The sequence below is a fragment of the Gossypium arboreum genome, chromosome 12 (assembly GCF_025698485.1).
Source record: "Gossypium arboreum isolate Shixiya-1 chromosome 12, ASM2569848v2, whole genome shotgun sequence".
NCBI lineage: Eukaryota > Viridiplantae > Streptophyta > Magnoliopsida > Malvales > Malvaceae > Gossypium > Gossypium arboreum.
In genome coordinates this window covers 113,764,617-113,785,888 of record NC_069081.1, presented here as the reverse complement: position 1 = coordinate 113,785,888, position 21,272 = coordinate 113,764,617, and the positions used below count along the sequence as shown (strand labels likewise).

The 21,272-nt window shown below is 34.2% G+C and overlaps 2 protein-coding genes and 1 long non-coding RNA gene across 4 annotated transcripts; 2 read left to right on the top strand and 1 right to left on the bottom strand.

Moving 5' to 3' along the window:
- Window positions 1-24: 24 nt before the first annotated feature.
- LOC128285293 (uncharacterized) lies at window positions 25-699 on the bottom strand. Its single transcript, XR_008275768.1, has 2 exons — window positions 567-699; window positions 25-157 (listed from the first exon to the last, which is right to left on the bottom strand). It is a non-coding gene; the product is annotated as an uncharacterized LOC128285293 (long non-coding RNA).
- Window positions 700-959: 260 nt separating this feature from the next.
- LOC108479279 (probable methyltransferase PMT14) lies at window positions 960-6,379 on the top strand. Its single transcript, XM_017781778.2, has 7 exons — window positions 960-1,339; window positions 2,220-2,886; window positions 3,506-3,716; window positions 3,883-4,165; window positions 4,439-4,825; window positions 5,401-5,478; window positions 5,759-6,379. Exons 2-7 carry the CDS (start codon window positions 2,245-2,247, stop codon window positions 5,997-5,999), a joined length of 1,842 nt encoding a protein of 613 aa, XP_017637267.1. The 5' UTR covers window positions 960-1,339; window positions 2,220-2,244; the 3' UTR covers window positions 6,000-6,379.
- An 8,117-nt stretch (window positions 6,380-14,496) lies between these two features.
- LOC108478422 (two-component response regulator-like APRR2) lies at window positions 14,497-20,229 on the top strand. Of its 2 annotated transcripts, none has more exons than XM_017780880.2 (12): window positions 14,497-14,752; window positions 15,462-15,663; window positions 16,254-16,333; window positions 16,718-16,784; window positions 16,958-17,004; window positions 17,309-17,386; window positions 17,484-18,038; window positions 18,681-18,821; window positions 19,101-19,355; window positions 19,491-19,574; window positions 19,663-19,740; window positions 19,835-20,229. In XM_017780880.2, the coding sequence occupies exons 2-12, from the start codon at window positions 15,534-15,536 to the stop codon at window positions 20,012-20,014; spliced, it is 1,695 nt and encodes a 564-aa protein (XP_017636369.1). In that variant the 5' UTR covers window positions 14,497-14,752; window positions 15,462-15,533; the 3' UTR covers window positions 20,015-20,229. The 2 variants fall into 2 exon arrangements, with proteins under 2 accessions (XP_017636369.1, XP_052878640.1); XM_053022680.1 differs by lacking the exon at window positions 14,497-14,752 and adding an exon at window positions 14,779-14,861.
- The last annotated feature ends 1,043 nt before the right edge of the window (window positions 20,230-21,272 follow it).

Here is a 21,272-nt window from a genome sequence, read left to right as displayed (position 1 = left end):
CGTTGCCTCTTTTTTTTTTTTAAATTTAAGAATCTCGGTGAATGTTTCATTCCACCCGTCATCTTCAAATGCAAAGATCAGAATCTCATAAACTCGGTTTTCTCATTTCTCGGCGTGACAAATCATCAAACACCATGCTGGCACTCATAGCACGAGCCTGAGATCAAACAGGTAACATACTGTAAAAATTGAACAGACGCAAAATAACTTAAAGCTTATCTTCAACCATCCTTGATCAAGAAAATGCCTATATTTTAGAAATTTCAAATTATTTCTTTCATTAGAAAATTGATTAGAGTTAAAACTCCATCAAAGAAACCTAATCAGTAAAAGAGTAATTATCTTTCTATTCTTATCACTAGAGTTTAATTTTAATTAAACTGGAATAAAATTTATCTAAAAAATTCTTAAGAGTTTATCCTAATCAATAACTTAAAAAAATTAACTGAAATAAAATCTATCTATCAAAATTAAATAATTAACTTAATTTATCCTATTCACTATTTTTAAATTTAAAAACAGTCATCTATATTTCAGTTTCAACTGAAAGAGAAGAAGCAAATTACTTGAAACATGATCGAACCAAACTCAGTAAAGTTTCTTAGTTTCAGTAGAGATTCCCAAGACAAAGTGGTCACCAATGCGGCCATGTGCACCAAGCACCGTTTCCATTTTTAATGATTATCAGCTGTCGGTCATAGTGACAAAAGTGGGTCCAATCCAAAGCTGCCTAATAAATTTTTTAGTTGAACAAAAATCTGAGGAAAATGTTTGTGTATTCATGTTTCAATCTAGATCTCAATCCACAGATTATAAATCACAAATTCTGTACTTTTTGTGTATGCATACATCTTGTACTCTTTTAGTGTCGGCAAGGAATAAATATATGCATATCAGACTTAAATTTGGTAAAATAAAAATATAGTATCATAATAAATAGATATAAATACAACATGTACTGGCCTCCACCGACTTGTGTGCTTATACTAACTTAACTTATATGGTCAAGGCATAAGGAAAGATTTACAACTATTATGATCCAAACTGTTTATCTAATTTTTCTTCATATTTGCCAATGTAATTGAATATGTTAGGGTTAAAATATGATTATTATACGATATTTAAAATAAGTCATAATTTAGATCTTAATTTGACCTTTGTTTTTTTAGGGGGTAGGGAAAGGAAAGACTCCCTTCACTGTAAAGCCAACGTCTTCTATTAATCCTTACACTCTCTCACTATAATAGTCTCCACTCATTTTGTATTTCAGAGATCTAGATTCACATACTCAGCCAAAAGGGCTCTGCTTTGGAGTTCTTTCTTTCTTCTTTTCTTCTGGGTATTTTTCTTTGATCCAAATTTCTTCTTTTTTACTTCAAAGTTCTAAGCTTTTTAAGTTTTTGTTCTACTTTTATTGCCTTTTTCATTGTTTGTTCTGCGTAGACCTATCAAATGTTGTTTCTTTTAATGAATGGATCGGTGTCGTTAACTCTATCTTCTGTTTTCTTTTTTCTGTCTGTGTTTTCAGCTGAAAGATAAAGGTGAATTTGTTAAGATCGGTTAGATGAAAATGCCTGTTGTTTAGTTGATTTCTGAGGGTCTATGTTATGGAAATTTATAAACAACTGAACATTTTTTACTGTTCATTAGTAGATCGGTAAGTGTAAGAGAACTTTTAGCTTGTTGGAAGTACAGTAGGCAAGTCTAAGAGCTTTAAAAGAAAAAAAAAAAGAAAAAAACCTTTGATTGTATAGTTAAGTCTTGAGATTAGGTTTCACTGCTCTCTTTGTTAAAGTTACTAAATGATTAGAATCATACTTATATATTGGCTTTATATATATCAAAGATCATATATTAAGGCCATTCAATTCTGAATATACCTAACCGCTGCCGATGAGCTTCACATGAAACCCTTTGTTTCAGTTGGTTTTGGTTATTTTGAAAAGTTATCAGTGGCAAAGTTGAAATTCTGATTACTTTATTTACTACTTTTGCTTATATCTGTCATTGCTTGAGATTAGAATTTATCTGAACTCATAGGATTTTGAAAATATTTTATCTCCTGCCACCTTTTCATATTTGGCTCTACATTTTTTTGGTCGTTATTGGTTGAAGCAAGTGTACTGTGTCTAATAATGATACTTGCACAATTGGAACTCTATAATTAGTTTCTCTTACACGTTTAACTTTGCATTACTTGTACTTACTTTCTATTACAGCGTAATTTGGGTTCCCACTCTAATCATGGTATCCAAGCACAATCCATCGGGCAACAAAAAACGGAGCCCACTATCTATATTTGCTGTTATTGGTTTGTGCTGTTTCTTCTACATTCTGGGAGCATGGCAGCGAAGTGGTTTCGGCAAAGGAGATAGCATAGCATTGGAAGTGACAAAGCAGGCAGACTGCAGTATCTTCACAAATTTGAACTTTGAAACACATCACAACGATGTAGAGATTGTTGAGCCTTCCAAACCAAAAGCTCAGGTGTTTAAGCCGTGTGATGTAAAATACACTGATTACACCCCTTGCCAAGAGCAAGACCGAGCCATGAAGTTTCCCAGGGATAACATGATTTACCGGGAAAGACACTGTCCCCCTGAAGAAGAAAAACTACACTGTCTCATTCCAGCACCCAAAGGGTATATGACACCATTTGAATGGCCAAAGAGTCGTGACTATGTCCATTATGCTAATGTTCCTCACAAAAGCCTAACAGTTGAGAAGGCTGTCCAGAACTGGGTACAGTTCAAAGGAAATGTGTTCAAATTTCCGGGAGGAGGAACTATGTTCCCTCAAGGTGCAGATGCGTATATTGATGAGCTTGCCTCTGTCATCCCAATAGCAGACGGTTCTGTCAGAACAGCATTGGATACTGGTTGTGGAGTAAGTTGATTTTCAAGAATCTGTTATACACCTTTCCTTTTCAGAATTAATGATGCCATTACGCATGTGTTTACTTCTGTGCCAGGTGCCAAGGGGGGGGATGTTCTAGGATTAATGGTTAGAAGGTGTTTAGTAATTTTACAATGTAGTTTATTTTTTGTTACTGATTTTAGAACTGTGAGCTTATTAATTATTTGAATCCCATAAAATAGTTTATATGAGCATTGTTTTTAGTCATTGGATATACCATAGTGAGGCATGGAATATTCAACCAGCGCTTAGTACTCTCATCACCTAAAAAAGAAAAAAAGGCTTATTCCTTACTTAATAAAACCTCCCCATAGATGTTATGCTCCATAGGAACAGAATTGTTGTTTAGGATCATGTAAATTTTTTCTAATTAATTTCCATTTCTCTTATAATTTATTCTTTCATCTTTTGTTATGTTTTAGTCATCACATATAATGTTTATCCTATTGGAGTGGTATCTTGTTCAAAACGGCCTGCCTGTATCAAAACTCTTTTTTGTCTTTATACTAACAATCATCATCAGGGCATCCATTTTGGCATTTTTATTCAATATAAGCCACCTGCACTAATACAACAAATCTTAATGTAGGTTGCAAGTTGGGGTGCCTACATGCTGAAGAGAAATGTTCTGGCTATGTCTTTTGCACCTCGGGACAATCATGAAGCACAGGTTCAGTTTGCACTGGAGCGAGGTGTGCCTGCTGTAATTGGTGTTCTTGGATCCATTAATCTTCCATATCCAACAAGAGCATTTGATATGGCTCAGTGTTCTCGATGCCTAATACCATGGACTGCAAATGGTAAGTGGTAGTAATGAACATGTTAGCCGTTGAAATTTGCTTACACGTAATTAATTAATTAATCAAGTATGTTTAGAGGTTGGAATTAAATGCTCTAAAATCAACGTTGAACTTCAACACTACCAGGAAATTGATAACCTTTCTACACGTGTGCCTGTTTACTTAGATGGAATGTACTTAATGGAAGTTGATAGAGTCCTGAGGCCTGGTGGATACTGGGTGTTGTCTGGCCCTCCAATTAATTGGAAGACCTACTACCAAATTTGGAAGCGAACTAAGGAAGATCTTAAGGCTGAGCAAAAAAAGATTGAAGAGTTAGCTGAACAACTTTGCTGGGAGAAAAAATATGAGAAGGGAGATATTGCTATTTTTAGGAAAAAAGTTAATGACAAATCCTGCCGCAGGAATTCTGCCAATATGTGTAAACCTAGGGGTTCAGATGATGTTTGGTGAGTTAACTTGTGTGATAGTTTCATTTATTTATATTTGCATTTCCTATTTAATATTGATTTGCTAGTCAATAAGAGTTTTGCTATTTCTTCATTGCTTCAAGTTATCATCTCTTAGAAAATTGTATTGGGTTAAATGTGTTATGGGTGTATATTAACTGCATGCGCACCATTATGTTTCATTTCATTTCCACTGACTCATCTATCTCTAAATTTATTGTTATTTTCTTTTTCTATTGTCACTTTAACTCTCTTTTATTTGGCATGTTTTAGGTACAAGAAAATGGAAACATGCATAACCCCTTTCCCTAAGGTAAGTAGTGCAAGTGAAGTGGCAGGAGGGGAACTGAAGAAGTTCCCAGCTAGGCTTTTTGCTGTCCCTCCTCGTATATCCAAAGGACTTGTTGAGGGGGTCTCAGTTGAAACTTACCAAGAGGACAATAAGCTTTGGAAGAAGCATGTAAATGCTTACAAAAGGATAAATAGATTGATTGGTACTGCAAGATACAGAAACGTGATGGACATGAATGCTGGTCTTGGAGGATTTGCAGCAGCTCTCGAATCACCCAAGTCTTGGGTGATGAATGTTGTGCCCACAATTGGCAAGGACACCTTAGGTGTGATCTATGAGAGAGGTCTAATTGGAATATATCATGACTGGTATGTCTCAATCATTCTTCTTATGATCCGTAGTTATTGGATTTCCTTTTATTTTTTGTCATCCTAAATGCAATGCCGTTATCATAGGGAAGTAGATTAAGGAGGTTTACCTCAAATATTTTATTTCTTGTGGTATGGAAACCAATGGAAAGTAGACAGCCTGATTATGAGACTTCTCTTGGAAAGTCTCAGACACTTTTTCGGGGAAATATATTTTAGGACTTGTTTTGTATATACTCCAATCATAATTTATTAACAACTGGTACCATCCTGATATTGGACATGTGATGTTAGTTGTTAAATAAATTACTATAGAGTTTAACTCAATGCACATCAGTTAAGGCCTTTCTCAAATTGATACTGTTATCCCAAAAGGAGAAGCTTGGACGTAGCTTAGGTAAGACACTCTCGAACACTTTGCACGTGCAGAGCTAGTGACAGTTTCAGGCATTGGAAATAATTGGTCATATCATATTTCTTAGTTACTCCTGTTTCCATTGAATATAACTTTAGAAACTTCAGAAACGAACCCCACTGGCACTGTTTGTGACATTTTCATTTCTTATTTGTGACAGGTGCGAAGGTTTCTCTACGTATCCAAGAACATATGACCTTATGCATGCTAATGGTGTCTTTAGCTTGTATCAAGATAAGTAAGTCTCTTATCCATATTTTTCCAATGTGCCATGTTTCATTAGGAATCAAAGTTGTCATTCAGCATATAATTCAATATACACATCCACTGTAGCCATGCTGCATCATTTAAGCCTTTTAAAATTAAAAAATAATAAACGGTAGTTTTTATGAAGTGAAGAGTTATATTTCAATGGCATTATGTGGAATAGGGAAGTCTTTGTATGCTGAATGCGTTCTTGGGATGCCATTATCTATAGTTTCTAATCAATTTTATGGTATGTGTAAATGATTATACAGGTGTAGCTTTGAAGACATCCTTCTGGAAATGGATCGCATTTTACGGCCTGAAGGAGCTGTGATATTCCGGGATGATGTCGATGTCCTAAACAAGGTTAGGAAAATTGCTGGAGGCATGAGATGGGACACCAAGATGAATGATCACGAGGATGGTCCCCTTGTGCCAGAGAAAATTCTAGTTGCAGTTAAACAGTACTGGGTTGGTGGTATCAAAGGAAACAGTACATCCAGTGCTGAATAAACCAACATCAACAGGTCAAGTAGTTCAAGGTAAAACTAAAAAGCAAAGGTTAAAATCTCGAACTGATGATGAAGTTGGTTCAGACAGAGGGACTAAAGAGTTCCGATCAACAACCCTCAAAAAGATACCTAAGTTGCTACATTGTGTTATTCACTATGTAGAGAATATACACAATTATGTTAGCTTGTAATCCTGTGTGATTTTGGGAGGAAATTTGTGTTTTTTACATTATTTTTGTAGCTGCCCAAATAATTATGTCAAGATACAAGAAAGCATAGTGATGAATGACAATAAACAATTCTATTTATCATCATTTTACTTCTCAGCACATGCTTTCATTTGAATTTGATACTCGATTTAAAGATAATTGTTTGAATCAATTAGTTGATCTCAGCTTCTGCTTCTAGTAACTTCACGATTGCAAGTACTGCACATACTTTGTTATTTTATGGAACAAGGTATTCTTTGTCGTTTTAGTGTGGTTGTCTAGAAGATTTAAATTTGAATTTTTTTAAAAAAAGTGTAATGTATTTTATTATTACATCCAAGCTTAACAATTGTTGATAAAATGATGTCTTTAATGATGCTGAAAGAGACTTTCATAATGGTGCTAGGCAAAGCAAAATGAAGTTTTCCTACTGACCTTGGCTAAGTACTGAACAATCAGCATCCCACTTTGCCTGAACACTGATTAGAGATGAGTTATATAACCCGATTGGTCTATGTCATTGGGCCCAACCTATTAGTTTCCGGTGGCCGACAGCTACACCGACCACTCCACGAGCATAAAATGGATAACCCATCTTTGATCTCAGTGTGAGTTGGTGAATGGTGGTCACTTTTTATTGTCTGCTGTTGCTCAATTGGCTAATGGTAGGCCACTTCATGTTCATCTAAAGAAGTCTGTTTCAGCTATGTATGATCAATGCAAGCAATCACATGATTTTACTGGTAATCAACCTTTGATTTTGACCATCCATCTCTCTGCACCAATACACGTTGCGCCCCCTTTCATGGTAAGTGAATGATTGATGAGTAAATAAGTTTTATCTGTATTTAAGAAAGAGATTTAAAGCAGTTAAACTGCATTTTTCTTCCCAAAAAGATTTAGCTACCAATTAGAACAAGCCATAAAGTGGAAAAGTAGAGAGAAAAGTTTAATTTTAAGACAAACTTTAACAAGTCATTCTTCGTTGTGTCCTTTCATCGAGGAAAAAAGTATCCCCAACAACTACAACAGAGTTGAAACACAAACCATGTAAACAATATTTACATGAATTCCGCTTTGACATTTGGATCAAATCTGTGGTCTTGATTAAATCCCAGACTTTATCATCATCATCTCCTCTAAATCTGTGGGCTTCTTCACAAGTTTGCACCTCTTTGCCGACCACCCGAGCTTCAACAGTGTCCAATGACCCATATAGCAAGAGAAAAATGACGATCGTGTGGTGAACAATTAAGTAGGAAAAGGATTTGGGCAATATATTGTTAGAATTAAGTGACCCAAATTCTTATTTAAATAAAATACGATGGAAAATAAAATAAAAGTAAAATCCATATTTTACTAGACTTCTTTTATTTTATTTTAGAATAAGGTTTTTAAACCTTATTAAACTCCATCTATTTTATATTGATTAGGATAAGGTGTTTCAATCCTACTAGAATATGGCTTTGCAAGCCTATAAATAGACATAGTCTATTCCTCTTGTATTTGAGTAAAAATTTTTCGACATAGTGAATTTTCTTCTCCTCTGCCCGTGGTTTTTTTCTCGAAAGGGTTTCCACGTAAAATTTATGTGTTCTTTATTTTTATTTATTTTATTCTATTTTATTTTTCACAAATTGGTATCGAGCTTAGGGTTATTCATCTCGATCACGGTAATGGCGTCTTTGAAGTATGAAATTCATTGTTGGATCGCAACACCGATTTGCATTGTGGCAAATTAAGATGCAAGCGCTTCTTGCAGATGGATCTAGAGGATGCCCTGCTAGGATAGATAAGATGCCTTCGACATTAACAGATGAAGAGAAGAAGCGTAAGGATCGAAAGGCATTAACACAATTACATCTCGCATTTGTCCAACGAAATTTTGCAGGATGTGATGAAAGAGAAAACTGCCACGCATTATGGAAGAGGCTAGAACAAATATGTATGTCGAAAACTCTAACAAGCAAGTTGCATATGAAGCGTCTTTTATGCTCATCGTTTGGAGGAAGGTGCGTCAGACACGAACACTTAACAAATGTTTAAAGAAATTCTCTCAAACTTGGAGGCCATGGAGGTTCAAGATGATAAGGAAGATCTAGGGTTGATTCTTCTTTGTTCGTTGCCCGTCTTATTCAACCTTTAGAGACACGATTTTATATAGCCATGAGTCTCTCACGCTTGATGAGGTTTATGATTCTTTAACCTCGTATGATAAGATGAAGCATCTTGTGGTTAAACCCAACTCTCGGGGAGAGGGTCTCATTGTTCGTGGGAGACAAGACCTAATGTTGATGATGATCGTGGTAGAACACAGAACGGAATCCTCGTGGTAAATCTAAGGGTAGATCGAAATCTTCAAACAGAGGTAAAACTTGCAACTTCGCAAGAAGAAAGGGCACATTAAACTGAGTGCTATAAGCTACAAAATAAGATTAAAAGGAGGTCATGAATCAAAAGGAAAACAACGAAAATTCGGTGAAGTCGATGTTGTAGAAGACTACAATGATGGTGAACTTCTAGTTGCTTCATCAATGATTCTAAAGTAAGCGAGGAGTGGATACTTGATTCAGTGCACCTTCCACATGAGTCCCAATCGGGATTGGTTTACAACTTATGAAACAAGATTCAAGGTGTTGTTTTGATGGGAAATAATGCTTCATGTAAAATCGCAGTGTTGGAACAATTAAAGTTAAGATGTTTGATGGAGTTGTCGAACACTTAGTGACGTGCGGCATGTTCCGAATTGAAAAGAAATTTAATTTCGTTGAGTACTCTTGATTCAAAAGGGCAGATACACAAATGAAAGTGGGGTTTTAAAGATTTCAAAGGGTCCTTGTTGTGATGAAAGGGCAAAGAAAGATTGCCAAGTTATATGTTTTACTGTGGTTCTATCATATCGGTGATGCAATTGCCGCTTCTCTTCCTTGTCGATGATGATATTACTAAACTTTGGCATATGCGCCTAGGGCATATGAGTGAGAATGGCATGGCGTAATTAAGCAAAAGAGGACTTCTTAATGGGAAAGGAATTTGCAAACCAATTTCGTGAGCACCGTGTTTTTGGGAAGCAAAGAGAGTTCGATTCACTAGAGGAATCCATAACACGAAGGAAACGTTGGAGTATATCCATTCGATCTGTGGGGCCGTCCAGAGTGCCTTCGAGAGGTGGAGCTAATTATATGCTAACCTTTATTGATGATTTTTCCGAAAAGTTTGGGCGTTCTTCCCAAGCGTAAAAGCGATGTGTTTTCCACATTTAAGTCTTGGAAAATTATGATTGAAAAACAGACGGAAAATGATAAAATACCTCCGCATGCATAATGGCTTAGAGTTCGTTACGATGAGTTTAATAGATTGTGCAAGTCGAAGGATCATGAGACACTTGACGATTCGTCATACTCCACAAAGAAAAGCGGCGTTGCGAACGAATGAACAGAACGATCATGGAGAAGGTTCGATGTATGTTGTCAAATGCCAACTTACCAAGTCATTTTGGGCGAAGCGACCTCTCATGCATGTTTTTGATCAACCGATCTCCATCCGCTGCCATTGAGAAAAAGACTCCACAAGAGGTATGGTCCGTAATCCCGCTAATTATTCGATTTGAAGATTTTTGGGTGTCTGCGTATGCTCATGTTGATAATGGAAAATTGGAACCAAGATCCATTAAATGCGTTTTCTTGGTTATAAAGTGGTGTAAAAGGCTATAAGTTATGGTGTCCTCGAAAATAGAAAAGTTGTGATTAGCAGAGATGTTGTTTTGATGAAACCGCTATGCTACCTAACTTATCTCTTAAAGACTCTTCCAATAAAGAAAACCAAAAGCGGTGGAGCATCGATTAATACGAATCAACTCCTCAAGCCAAGACAAAAATTGAGAATAGAGTTGCTTCTTCACCGCAATACTCTATCGCCAAAAACAGACAAGAAGAGAAATTAAACCTCCAAAGAAGTATGCCGAGGTTGATCTAGTTGCTTATGCTTTAAATGTGGTGAAGATATAGATGCGAATCAAGAGCCATTTAATTATTCTGAGGCGATTAGTGTGAAGACTCGTAAAAGTGGATGTTTGCTATGCAAGAGGAGATGGAATCACTCCACAAAAATGAATATGGGATCTTGTAAAACTTCCTAAAGGTAAAAAGGTTGTTCGTTGTAAATGGGTGTTTAAAAGAAAGAAGGACTCGGGAGTTGAAGAACCCGGATATAAAGCAAGGCTTGTTGCAAAGGGTTACACCAAATTCCGAGAGTGGACTTCACAGATGTGTTCTCTCCGGTTGTTAAGCATAGTTCGATTCGAGCTTTGCTTGGTATTGTGGCCATGCATGATTTGGAGCTTGAGCAGTTAGATGTAAAACCGCATTTTGCATGGAGAACTTGAGGAAGATATTTACATGCAACAACCGAAGGTTTTATAGTCTCGAAAAAGAGGACTATGTTTGCTTGTTTGAAAAAGTCCCTTTACGGTTTGAAACAATCACCAAGACAAGGGTACAAGAGGTTTGATTCCTTTATGACTTCTCATGATTTCAAAAGAAGTAGTTTTGACAGTTGTGTCTACTTTAAGAAAAATAGTGATGGTTCTTTTGTGTATCTACTTCTTTATGTTGATGACATGTTGATAGCAAAGAAAAGATAAAAGAGAGATAAGAAAGGTTAAAGCCCAACTAAGTGAAGAATTTGAGATGAAAGATTTAGGACCAAAGAAAGAAGATACTTGGTATGGAGATTCTCGAGATAGAAAAGCAAGTAAATTGTACCTAAGTCGGAAGGGGTACATTGAGAAAGTTCTTTGCGTGTTCAATATGCAGAGTGCTAAGCTCGTTAGTACTCCTTTAGCGACCATTTCAGACTTTCATCGGCCTTATCTCCTCAATCGATAATGAGATTGAGTACATGTCACATGTTCCATACTCTAGTGCAGAGGATCTCTCATGTATGCTATGGTTTGTTCACGTCCGATTTATCATATGCGATCAAGTCAGCTTAGCGTATACATGGCGAATCTCGGTAAAGAACACCGGAAAGCGATTCAATGGATTTTAAGATACTTACGAGGCACTACTAATGTTTGCTTACAGTTTGGAAGAACTAAAGATGGAGTTATAGGGTATGTTGATGCTGATTTTGCTGGAGACCTTGATAGAAGAAGATCTCTCACAAGTTACGTCTTTACAATCGGAGGTTGTGCAATTAGTTGGAAAGCCACTTTGCAAACTACACCGCTTTGTCTACCAATCAAGCCGAGTACATGGCGATTATGAGGCTTGTAAAGAAGCTATTTGGTTGAAGGACTATTTAGTGAACTCAATGAAGACCTTCAAATCAGCATAGTATTTTGTGACAATCAGTGCCATCTTTCTTACAAAAGATCAAATGTTTCATGAGAGAACAAAACACATTGATATTCGGTATCATTTTGTTCGTGATATTATTGCTCGTGGTGATATTGTTGTGAGCAAAATTAGCACTCATGAAAATCCTGCAGATATGATGACTAAGTCACTTCCTATAACCAAGTTTGAGCATTGCTTAGACTTGGTTGGTGTTCATTGTTGAAGTTAAACCCTTAAGGGGTTTTTTGGAAGAGATGAAGAACTTGTTCATTGAGAATTTGTGTCAAGGTGGAGATTGTTAGAATTAAGTGACCCAAAATTCTTATTTAAATAAAATACGATGGAAAATAAAATAAAAGTAAAATCCATATTTTACTAGACTTCTTTTATTTTATTTTAGAATAAGGTTTTTAAACCTTATTAAACTCCATCTATTTTATATTGATTAGGATAAGGTGTTTCAATCCTACTAGAATATGGCTTTGCAAGCCTATAAATAGACATAGTCTATTCCTCTTGTATTTGAGTAAAATTTTTCGACATAGTGAATTTTCTTCTCCTCTCTCGTGGTTTTTTCTCGAAAGGGTTTCCACGTAAAATTTATGTGTTCTTTATTTTTATTTATTTTATTCTATTTTATTTTTCACATATATATTGTTTCCCATTCACCCCATCTCTCTCCTACATGTGTTACGAACTTTGGTGACCTTTCCTAGCTTGAACCGACACACCTAGAGACAATGCAATTCACCAATTTAATGATGGATACTAGCTGATCTTTTAAGAAAAAATAGGTTTTCTCATATTATTCAGTTCCATAATTCCAAGAATTTTCATCAAATGAAATTCATCTACCCACAAATTTAAAGTTATAATTTGATCATTAAATTATTTAAATTTTTTTATTTAAGTCACTGAATTATTAAAATCGATTTTATATGGTTTTTTCTGCTTACATTACCTACTCCAATTGAAAGCTCTTTTTCTCGTTATCTTCTATAATTTAAATTTTTTTTTCATAAAATAGTTTGAACGTCACAAATTTATGGACCAAAATTCAAACAGTTCTTTTCTTCGATCTCTAATACTAACTGTCAGATCAACTTAGATCTAAGGTATATTTTTCTATTCGTCGATGTGTACCGGTCATCGAATGTCACTTGGAGCTCATTAGCAGAACTTTTTAAAAAAATAAACTTAACAACTCAGTTATTTAAATAAATTATCTTGAAAAGTTAAGTGATTTAAATAAAATTTTTTGAATAGTTTCAATAACTGAACCGTAAATTAAGTGATCAGAATAAAAAATTGTCCATAGTTTAATGACAAATAATGTAATGTAACTCATTTTTTATTATAAATTTAGATGGAAGAGGTAGTTAGAAGAGGATACATAGTAGGTAATGTGGAATGAAGATGGGACAAATCCTTTAAATGACAAGATTTCTGCATGTTAAATCATAATAGATCTTCTTTGTATATATATATATATATAAAATAGATGAATTGAATTAATATTTGGGATTTGATTCTCATTTTAAAACGCCCATAAACAGGAATATTCACTTTAATTTGGTGCCAACATGGACTAGAAAACATGCTGGAGAATACATAAGAAACTTTGTAATAATATCATGTTAGATTACATGCACCCAACAAAAATTCCAATAAAAAAAGACAAGAAGAAACACAACATGTGGTAACATTTGGTGGTTCATTAGACAAAGTGGAAAAGATTGAAGGTTTTTTTTTTTTTTTTTTAAATTTGAGGTGGTCACAAGAAAACTGCTAAAGAAAAAATAATACTAATTACTGAGCTTATTGTCCGAGAGCCAAGTTTTGAATAAAGAGTTTTGTAATTTGAAAGCTCGAACATATATTCAATAAAAATACTTAAATTTAATTATTAAAACATATACATATCAATACAAATAATTTTTTATTATAAAAAAATGCTTTAGAAAAATAAACCTCCCATTTTGAAGTTTGGATGCAATTGTGAGGTATAAGAAATTGGAGACTAATATTTAATTACGGGTGAACGTTGGATTAAATTGAGTGAAATAAATTTTAAATTAATTGAGTTTATGAGTCTTATTTTATTATTCTAATTGATTTGAAATTTTTGAATTGAGTTGAGTGAAATAAAATTCAAGTCGAGGCAAATCAAGTGAAATTAAACATGTCAAATTAAAATATTGTTATAATATAACTAATAATTAATTTCATGTTAAAGCATAAATTCAAAACAAAATTTTTCAAAGCAAAATAAGAAAAAAATACTTTAGTATAATTATTTTAGAAAATTTTAGAAAATTATTATTTTAGAAAATTTTAAAATTTTTATAATTTTAAAATATAAATTTTGGAATTTTTATAATTATTTTGAATTTTAAAATTACTTTGAATTTTTAAAATTATTTTAATTTTTTGTAATTTTGGTGTAAAAAGATTAATTTACTCATTTTAAAATTGATAAGGATCAAAATGTATTTACACTGTTCTTCAAATTATTTAAATCCTAAAACTTAACTCAACTTGAACTCGAAACTCAAATTATTTAATCGAGTTAACTCGAAAAACAAAATAACTCAAAATTTAAATTTTTTATAGTTTTTTAATTAAATCAATTTTATTCGTTGAAATGATTTCAACTTTCCACTAAAATTCCGAAAAAAAGTTAAAACATCTTTTTAAGAATTACTCGCCTAATATTAAAATTTTAAAATACATTTTTAAAGATTTTCAAAAAAAAATTATAAAAGATAAACCTTCTTGAAATAATTCAAATCAGAGTTTTCCATATATGTGTTTAAAACATAATATATATAAAAAAATTATTTAAACACTTTTTATTTTAAAAGATTAACCTTATTTGATTATTTTCCTAAAAGTTTTCCTAAAATTTGATACTTATTTGACTATTTTAAAATATTTGATTTTCACCGATAAAAGTTGGTGCCAAATTTAACAGTAGGGCCAAACAAAAATTATATGGAGCCAAAGGAAAGAGCTTGTAATAGTTCAAAAAACTAAGACTTGAGAGGAGAAATGGAAAGTTATCTATCTTCCATAAATCTTGTTTATCCCCTAAACGACTTAGTCGTTCTCCAGTAGCTTCTTTCTGGAGTATTTTTTCCTTCCCTCTCTTTTTGGTAATATTCTTCTTTTGTTGCATGCTACTTCGTTTTCAGAGACTAAGAGAGGTGGGTCTTTCTTTCTTTTTCTTTTTGCAATAATATTGGGCTTATTTGATGTTTCTTCTTGCATGCATGAAATGGTCTTTTAACATTGTTGTGTTCATCTATTTTTCGGGTATTTTCACTTTCAAATGCTTCCCATTCCTTTTTTTCTATTAACAAATTGTTTATCTTTTCCCAATTCGGCCGTTGTTTTTGCTATGTTCTGCTGCATTTAAGGATATCTTAAATGGGTTATTTTGTCTACTTCTTGTCTTCAAATACTAGTACTTGTAATTGCACAAAAGATAGGATCTTTCTTAATTCTCGTTTCATAGCTACTATACAGATAATTATCTGTTTAAGGAAGTGTTTTGATTTGGTAAATGATCAATAATATATAATACTGCATGCATGGTAAACTGTAAACCGATCATGCATTAGAATTTAAATAAGGTATTTCTGTTCGCTACACCCCTTTTTATGAGTCAATCTTCAGTTAAAAACCTTTGCATTTGCGGTACGGTCTTAAAAATACGTTCTCATTAACTATATTACACGATAAACTTGTTTAATTTGGCTGAATTTTGTCTTAAAGTTTATTATAGCATAGTCTGCTTTAATCTTGCTTCACAGAAAAAAGAAGGGATTTGTATTTTTCTTTGATGAAAACCAGTTTTGATGATTAGATCAAGATAAGAAATTTGTTTATGGGAAATTTGTTGTGGTTATGCAGAAATAATCTGATTTTGATAAGAAGCAATTTGCGTTACTTGTCGGTTGCCTAAGAAAGGATGCCAAGCCAGCTATGATTTGCACTACAAATGATTTATCAGAATGGAAGGATTTTCCAAAGGGTCTCAAGGTCCTTCTCCTTGATGAGGACAGCAATTCTGCTGCTGAGTTAAAATCAAAGCTTGAGGCAATGGACTATATTGGTTAGAATCCACCCTTTTTTACTTGAATTAGAAGTTTTTAGTTCATTTGGGGTATCCACTTCACATTATTCTTCTTTTTCTCTTAACTATGTTGGTCCCCATCTTTGTCCTCAAAGCATATATTCTAACTGTTATTGCTCCTTTGCTTTAAATTAGTATTTTTTTTTCTGGAAGTTTGGCTTTGGATTGAAACCATAAATAAACCTTGGAAACTTTGTGGTCATGAGCTCTATAACAAGGAATCAATTTTCTGAATTAGTTTCACTCTCCCATAAATATAGAAAATTTTCTTTTAATGGTATATCAGTTTTCAGATTTAAGTTGTTCTGGATGCCCATTTCAGTTCAGTTATCTTCTCCCCCTTTAAGATCTCCTGTTTTCAGTGAAATAAAATTATAAAAAGAAAATGCAAGTATATTCTTTGTAGTTTCCTTTTTTAAATGGTGGTTAAATGGTATGTTTTTACTCTATCTTCATAGTAATCTCATAGTTTCTTTAATTGGGGCCTTTAGTTCTATCTCCTTTTTTCTCTGTTTCTCCCTGTATATGTCTCATTGAATGTATAATAAAAATTATTGTGCCTTTTGCAGTTTATACCTTCTGCAATGAAAATGAAGCTCTTTCTGCGGTTTCAAGTAGACCTGAAAGCTTCCATGTAGCCATTGTAGAGGTAATGAATGGACTTTGACGGTTTTTTACAAAAAGTATCTTTTTTTGGGGGGTGGGGTGGAAAAGCAGTTAAAATGCATATTTCAAATGTTGATGATTTGTAGTAAGAACACGGTAGATCTTTGGCATTATCTGATTGTTGTATTGGCACTAGTACTAGTTGCTTACTAGAAATTTTAATATTATATGCTATTCTTGCTTTGTTATATATAAAAATTCAATTATAGCAAGCCACCACATTTCTATCAACATGGTACTAATTGTTTCATCCAAAGCTTTAATATAAATATCTATTCAGTCCTTTCATTATCAAGATAAATAGTGTAATCCTTCGCTGCTTTGGTCATTTGCATGTAACTTTATACTAACAGCATGTATGATGCAGATTAATACAAACAAAAAGAATGGGAGTTTTAAGTTTCTTGAAACTGCAAAGAACTTGCCTACCATTCGTAAGTTCAGAAACTACACCTACCTTGTTTTGCTGTAGATCTTCAAATTATAGCATATGAAACTCTGTTTTATCACCCTGGACATAAACTTTTATTGGCATCTGTGATCATAATTATGGTTGTTGGGTATATTTTCTAGTTCCTAATAATGTTGTAAGTCATTTTTATTTCAGTGACTTCAAACATTCATTGCATCAGCACGATGATGAAGTGCATAGCGGTAAGATTTATTCCATCCTACCATACACTGAGCAGTTTACATGCATTTTCTTCTGCACATATATGTTTGTCCAAGTTGTCAATTCAAATGAATTTTAGACTCTTAATTGTCGTAATCTTTTCTTCTTCTTACTCTACTCTCCGTTGAGAAATATTGGATTTTTTGGTTGAAGTTCAGTGCTTTCAGAAACTTTAAACCTTCATGTACAAGTCTTCTTGACTGAAGTCATATAGTGTGCCTAGGTTCTTTGAGTCTTTGCCACGTGCCATTATCGCTAACTCATGTTTTGACAACTTATTTTCAGCTGGGTGCAGTTGAGTTTCTTAAGAAACCGCTGTCTGAGGAAAAACTAAGGAATATATGGCAACACGTGGTTCGTAAGGTTGCTCTGGATACTGCTTGAATAACAATGGAATTTACATGTAAATGTCCATTAAGCACTTTGTTATAGAAATTCTCATTTTATTAGTCATGTACAGGCATTCAATTCTGTGGGGACTGACCTGTCTGAATCAGTAAAGCCTGTTAAAGAATCCTTGGTTTCAATGTTGTACTTACAATTGGAAAACGGAGAACCTAAGAATAAAGACTTGGATAAAACCCAAGATGCATCTGTGATTCATGAAAATGACCCTGAGCCATCAACAGGAAGTGATAAGTACCCAGCTCCATCAACACCACAACTAGAACAGGGAGGGAGGTTGTCAGCAGATGGAGATTGCCAAGATCAAGCTAACTGCTCGATTGAAAAAGAGAGCAGTGAGCAGGATGGAGAATCCAAATCTGTCGAAACTACAAGTGACAATACAATTGCTGAAGTAACTATACCAGTTGGCCAACCTCTGGGACCAAGGGATACCATGGTGACAGAGGAGGCTGACTTAGTTGATGGTACCAAGGGTGAGAGCACCACGTATTCTCAAACAGAAAACGGAGTAAATAGCAAAAATTCTCAAGCTGTTGCTGAAAAACCCAGTACAGTTTCTGGTATTCATAGTTCTTGTCTGAACAAAGCTAATCGAAAAAAGTCAAAGGTAATCTAGCTTAAAAAGTCATTCCCTGTCATCTTTTATAGGCAACATTTAAGAAGTTTCTAAAATGCATAGAACCTTACTCAAACTTATGGTAACATTCCCTTCAGCTTGCAGAATATCTTGCACTTTTCCAGTAGTCCAGCCATTATATTTCATCAGATACCAGCAAAGGAAACATGCTTACTGAGAGTATTTGATAATCACTATTCTATCATCACCTGATTCCAAAATCCATCTTGTTTCTGTTCAAAACTGAAGTTTTAGGTGATTACTTTTGAGATTTCGAGACATTACTTCCAGCTTTGTCATCTCACTATTTGCTATCATTATCCACTTCTTCAGATTACACCACAAAGTTTTGGAAGAAGTATAGCATTCACTTATGTTGTCTTTTTCTTCTTAACTCCTTTGTTATATAAGGCCTAAGATCAAGTCCTCGGGCTAACACTTTCTTGTAAACAAGGAAAAAGTTGAAACAAGTAGGTTGGATGGGTTATAGCATACATAGACTTGGATAAAGGGCTCCCATCAAACTTTTCTTGATTACTACTTTCCTTTGAATATTTATGGTTAAGTAATTTTGTCATACAATTGTATATGGGTGTAGATATTAAATACATTCTTTTTGGTCTGAATTTTCAGGTAGACTGGACACCGGCACTCCACAAGAAATTTGTACAAGCGGTGGACCAACTAGGTATAGATCAAGCCATCCCTTCTCGAATACTAGAGCTGATGAAAGTAGAAGGCTTGACTAGGCATAATGTTGCTAGTCATCTACAGGTTGGTAGCAGTTTTGCCTTCCGGATACACAATCTGATTCTATAATAAAAGTGCCTTTTTTCCTGTTGAAAATTTAGTTCTGGTTACAGTTTTGCTTCAAAAAGAATGATTTCCTTTGTTATGCTAGCTAAGCTTAGGTAGTCATCATAAGACATTGCAATATACATGAAATTTACCTTATTTTAAATAACAGTACGATTAGATTTTGCCCTTTTCTTTTTCTTCTCTTCGCCTTGAGCACTGGTGAATAAAATGATTCGCCTTTTGTTTGTGAAGCAGAAATATAGAATGCATAGAAAACATATTTTGCCCAAGGAGGATAATCGAAGGTGGCCACAAAGAGATCAAACCCAAAGGAGTTGTTATCCACATAAACCGATCATAGCCTTCCCACCACATTACTCAAATCATGATGTCCCAGTTGGTCCACTCTATCCCATGTGGGGAGCACCATCCAGCATCCAAATGTGGGGTTCACAGGGTTACCCCTTGTGGCAACCAACTGAAAGTTGGCATTGGAAGCCATATCCAGGGGTGAGTTTATTAGGGTCTACAATTTCAACTTTTTTAACTACTTGGCTGACTCAATTAACCGGTATGTCACAGTGCCTGGACAGAGATATGAAATGCAGCTACATATTTGATATATGATCATTTTTTTTTATTCAGGCGCATGCCGATGCGTGGGGCTGCCCTGTTATGCCCCCACCTCATGGATATAGTTCTGCATTCACTCAAGTGAGTAGTTATCAGGTATACATACAATGACCCTTTTTAGAATTTAAAAAAAAGAAAAGCAAATAAGTATATGAATGAATTGTAATATTTTGCGAATCTGCAGAATGCATCTGTATTTCATTGTTCTGGCACCATGGATAACAGAAGTGGCATGCCTCAAAATTCTGTTGAACATCAGCCGGTATGCTACAATGTGTCTTCATCTGATATTGCACTTTTATTTTCACTAATTTTGTTTTAACCCTGTGATTAATTTGTGTTTGAATGCACTGCAGGCAGAGGAGGTAATCGACAAGGTTGTGAAAGAAGCAATAAGCAAGCCATGGTTACCTTTGCCTTTAGGCCTCAAGCCTCCTTCCACTGATACTGTGCTAGCTGACCTCTCTAAACAAGGCATCTCCACCTTCCCTCCTCACATCAATGGCCCTAATTCATCATGCCATGGCACCACGTGACTGGTTTGTTTTTGTTTAAGTTGTGCTTCAGCTGCTGCAAGATTTATAGTCAAAATAACCTTGCTGGTATTTTGTTTCATTATTGTTGCTAATTTTAGGAGATTGTTGATCATAAAATCTGGTAGTTGCTTGATTCTAGGATGTGGTTATTTTTTCATGTATTTAAACAGCACCTCAGCTCAATAAAAGTGTGAATCAACTAGCAATTATTTCCACCTTTCTTTTCTCCTAGCTTTTTATCTTTCTTTCTTCAAGTTACAGCAAAATTTTATTATAAAAGATTGAATTTATTCCAACAAATTGGTATCAAGAGCCATGAAAAAATTTGTCTTCTATGGATTCAGAAATTTCTTTTGCACTTGCACATGATAATCTTTACCATGTTTGGGCAGCAAGGATGAAGGCTCATTTAGAAGCAAATGATCTATAAGTAGTTGTGGAGGAAGATTATGGAGTTCCTTCATTATCTGTCAATCCAACTATGGCGCAAATCAAGAATTACAAGGAGAAGAAATAAAGAAAATTAAAGGCAAGAGCTATGTTATTTTCTGTAGTCTCATATGAATATTTTCTGTAATCTCATATGAATATGAATTTTTTCTCAAAATCATGACAATGAAGTTAGCTTTTGAAGTTTGGAATTTCCTGAAGGAGTAAAAAGTTTGGAATTTCATGAAGGAGATGTAAGGATTAAAGAAATGAAATTCTTTGAAGGAATATGAAGGAGATGTAAGGATTAAAGAAATGAAAATCTTGAACCTGATTAGAGAGTTTGAACTACAGAAGATGAATGACTCTGAGACGGTGGAGGAGTACTTTGACAAATTGTTTGGAATTACAAACAAAGATTATTTTGATTTGAATTTCCTGGTTCTAGATTAGTTCAAAAAATTCTTCTAACTGTTCCAGAAAAAATTGAAGTAATCATTTCCTCGTTGGAAAATACTAAAGATATGTTAAAGGTTAGTTTGGTAGATTTGATGAATGTTTGCAACCATAAGAGCAAAGAAGGCTCATGAGATCTGAAGGGTCTGTTAAGTACATTAGCTACGAAAGCTCAATATAATCAAGGAGGGAAGGGAAGTGTGAAAAAATAAAATAGAATAAAATAAATAAAAATAAAGAACACATAAATTTTACGTGGAAACCCTTTCGGGAAAAAAACCACGGGCAGAGGAGAAGAAAATTCACTATGTCGAAAAATTTTTACTCAAATACAAGAGGAATAGACTATGTCTATTTATAGGCTTGCAAAGCC

What these genes read in the sequence shown, in the direction of transcription:
- LOC108479279 (XM_017781778.2), top strand. Translation starts at nt 2,245, where the DNA reads ATGGTATCCAAGCACAATCCATCGGGCAACAAAAAACGGAGCCCACTA. An exon ending in CATTGGATACTGGTTGTGGA is followed by an intron (nt 2,887 to 3,505) that starts GTAAGTTGATTT and finishes ATCTTAATGTAG; the next exon opens with GTTGCAAGTTGGGGTGCCTA. An exon ending in TTTAGCTTGTATCAAGATAA is followed by an intron (nt 5,479 to 5,758) that starts GTAAGTCTCTTA and finishes ATGATTATACAG; the next exon opens with GTGTAGCTTTGAAGACATCC.
- LOC108478422 (XM_017780880.2), top strand. Translation starts at nt 15,534, where the DNA reads ATGATTTGCACTACAAATGATTTATCAGAATGGAAGGATTTTCCAAAG. An exon ending in CTAATCGAAAAAAGTCAAAG is followed by an intron (nt 18,039 to 18,680) that starts GTAATCTAGCTT and finishes CTGAATTTTCAG; the next exon opens with GTAGACTGGACACCGGCACT. An exon ending in ATGTTGCTAGTCATCTACAG is followed by an intron (nt 18,822 to 19,100) that starts GTTGGTAGCAGT and finishes TTTGTGAAGCAG; the next exon opens with AAATATAGAATGCATAGAAA.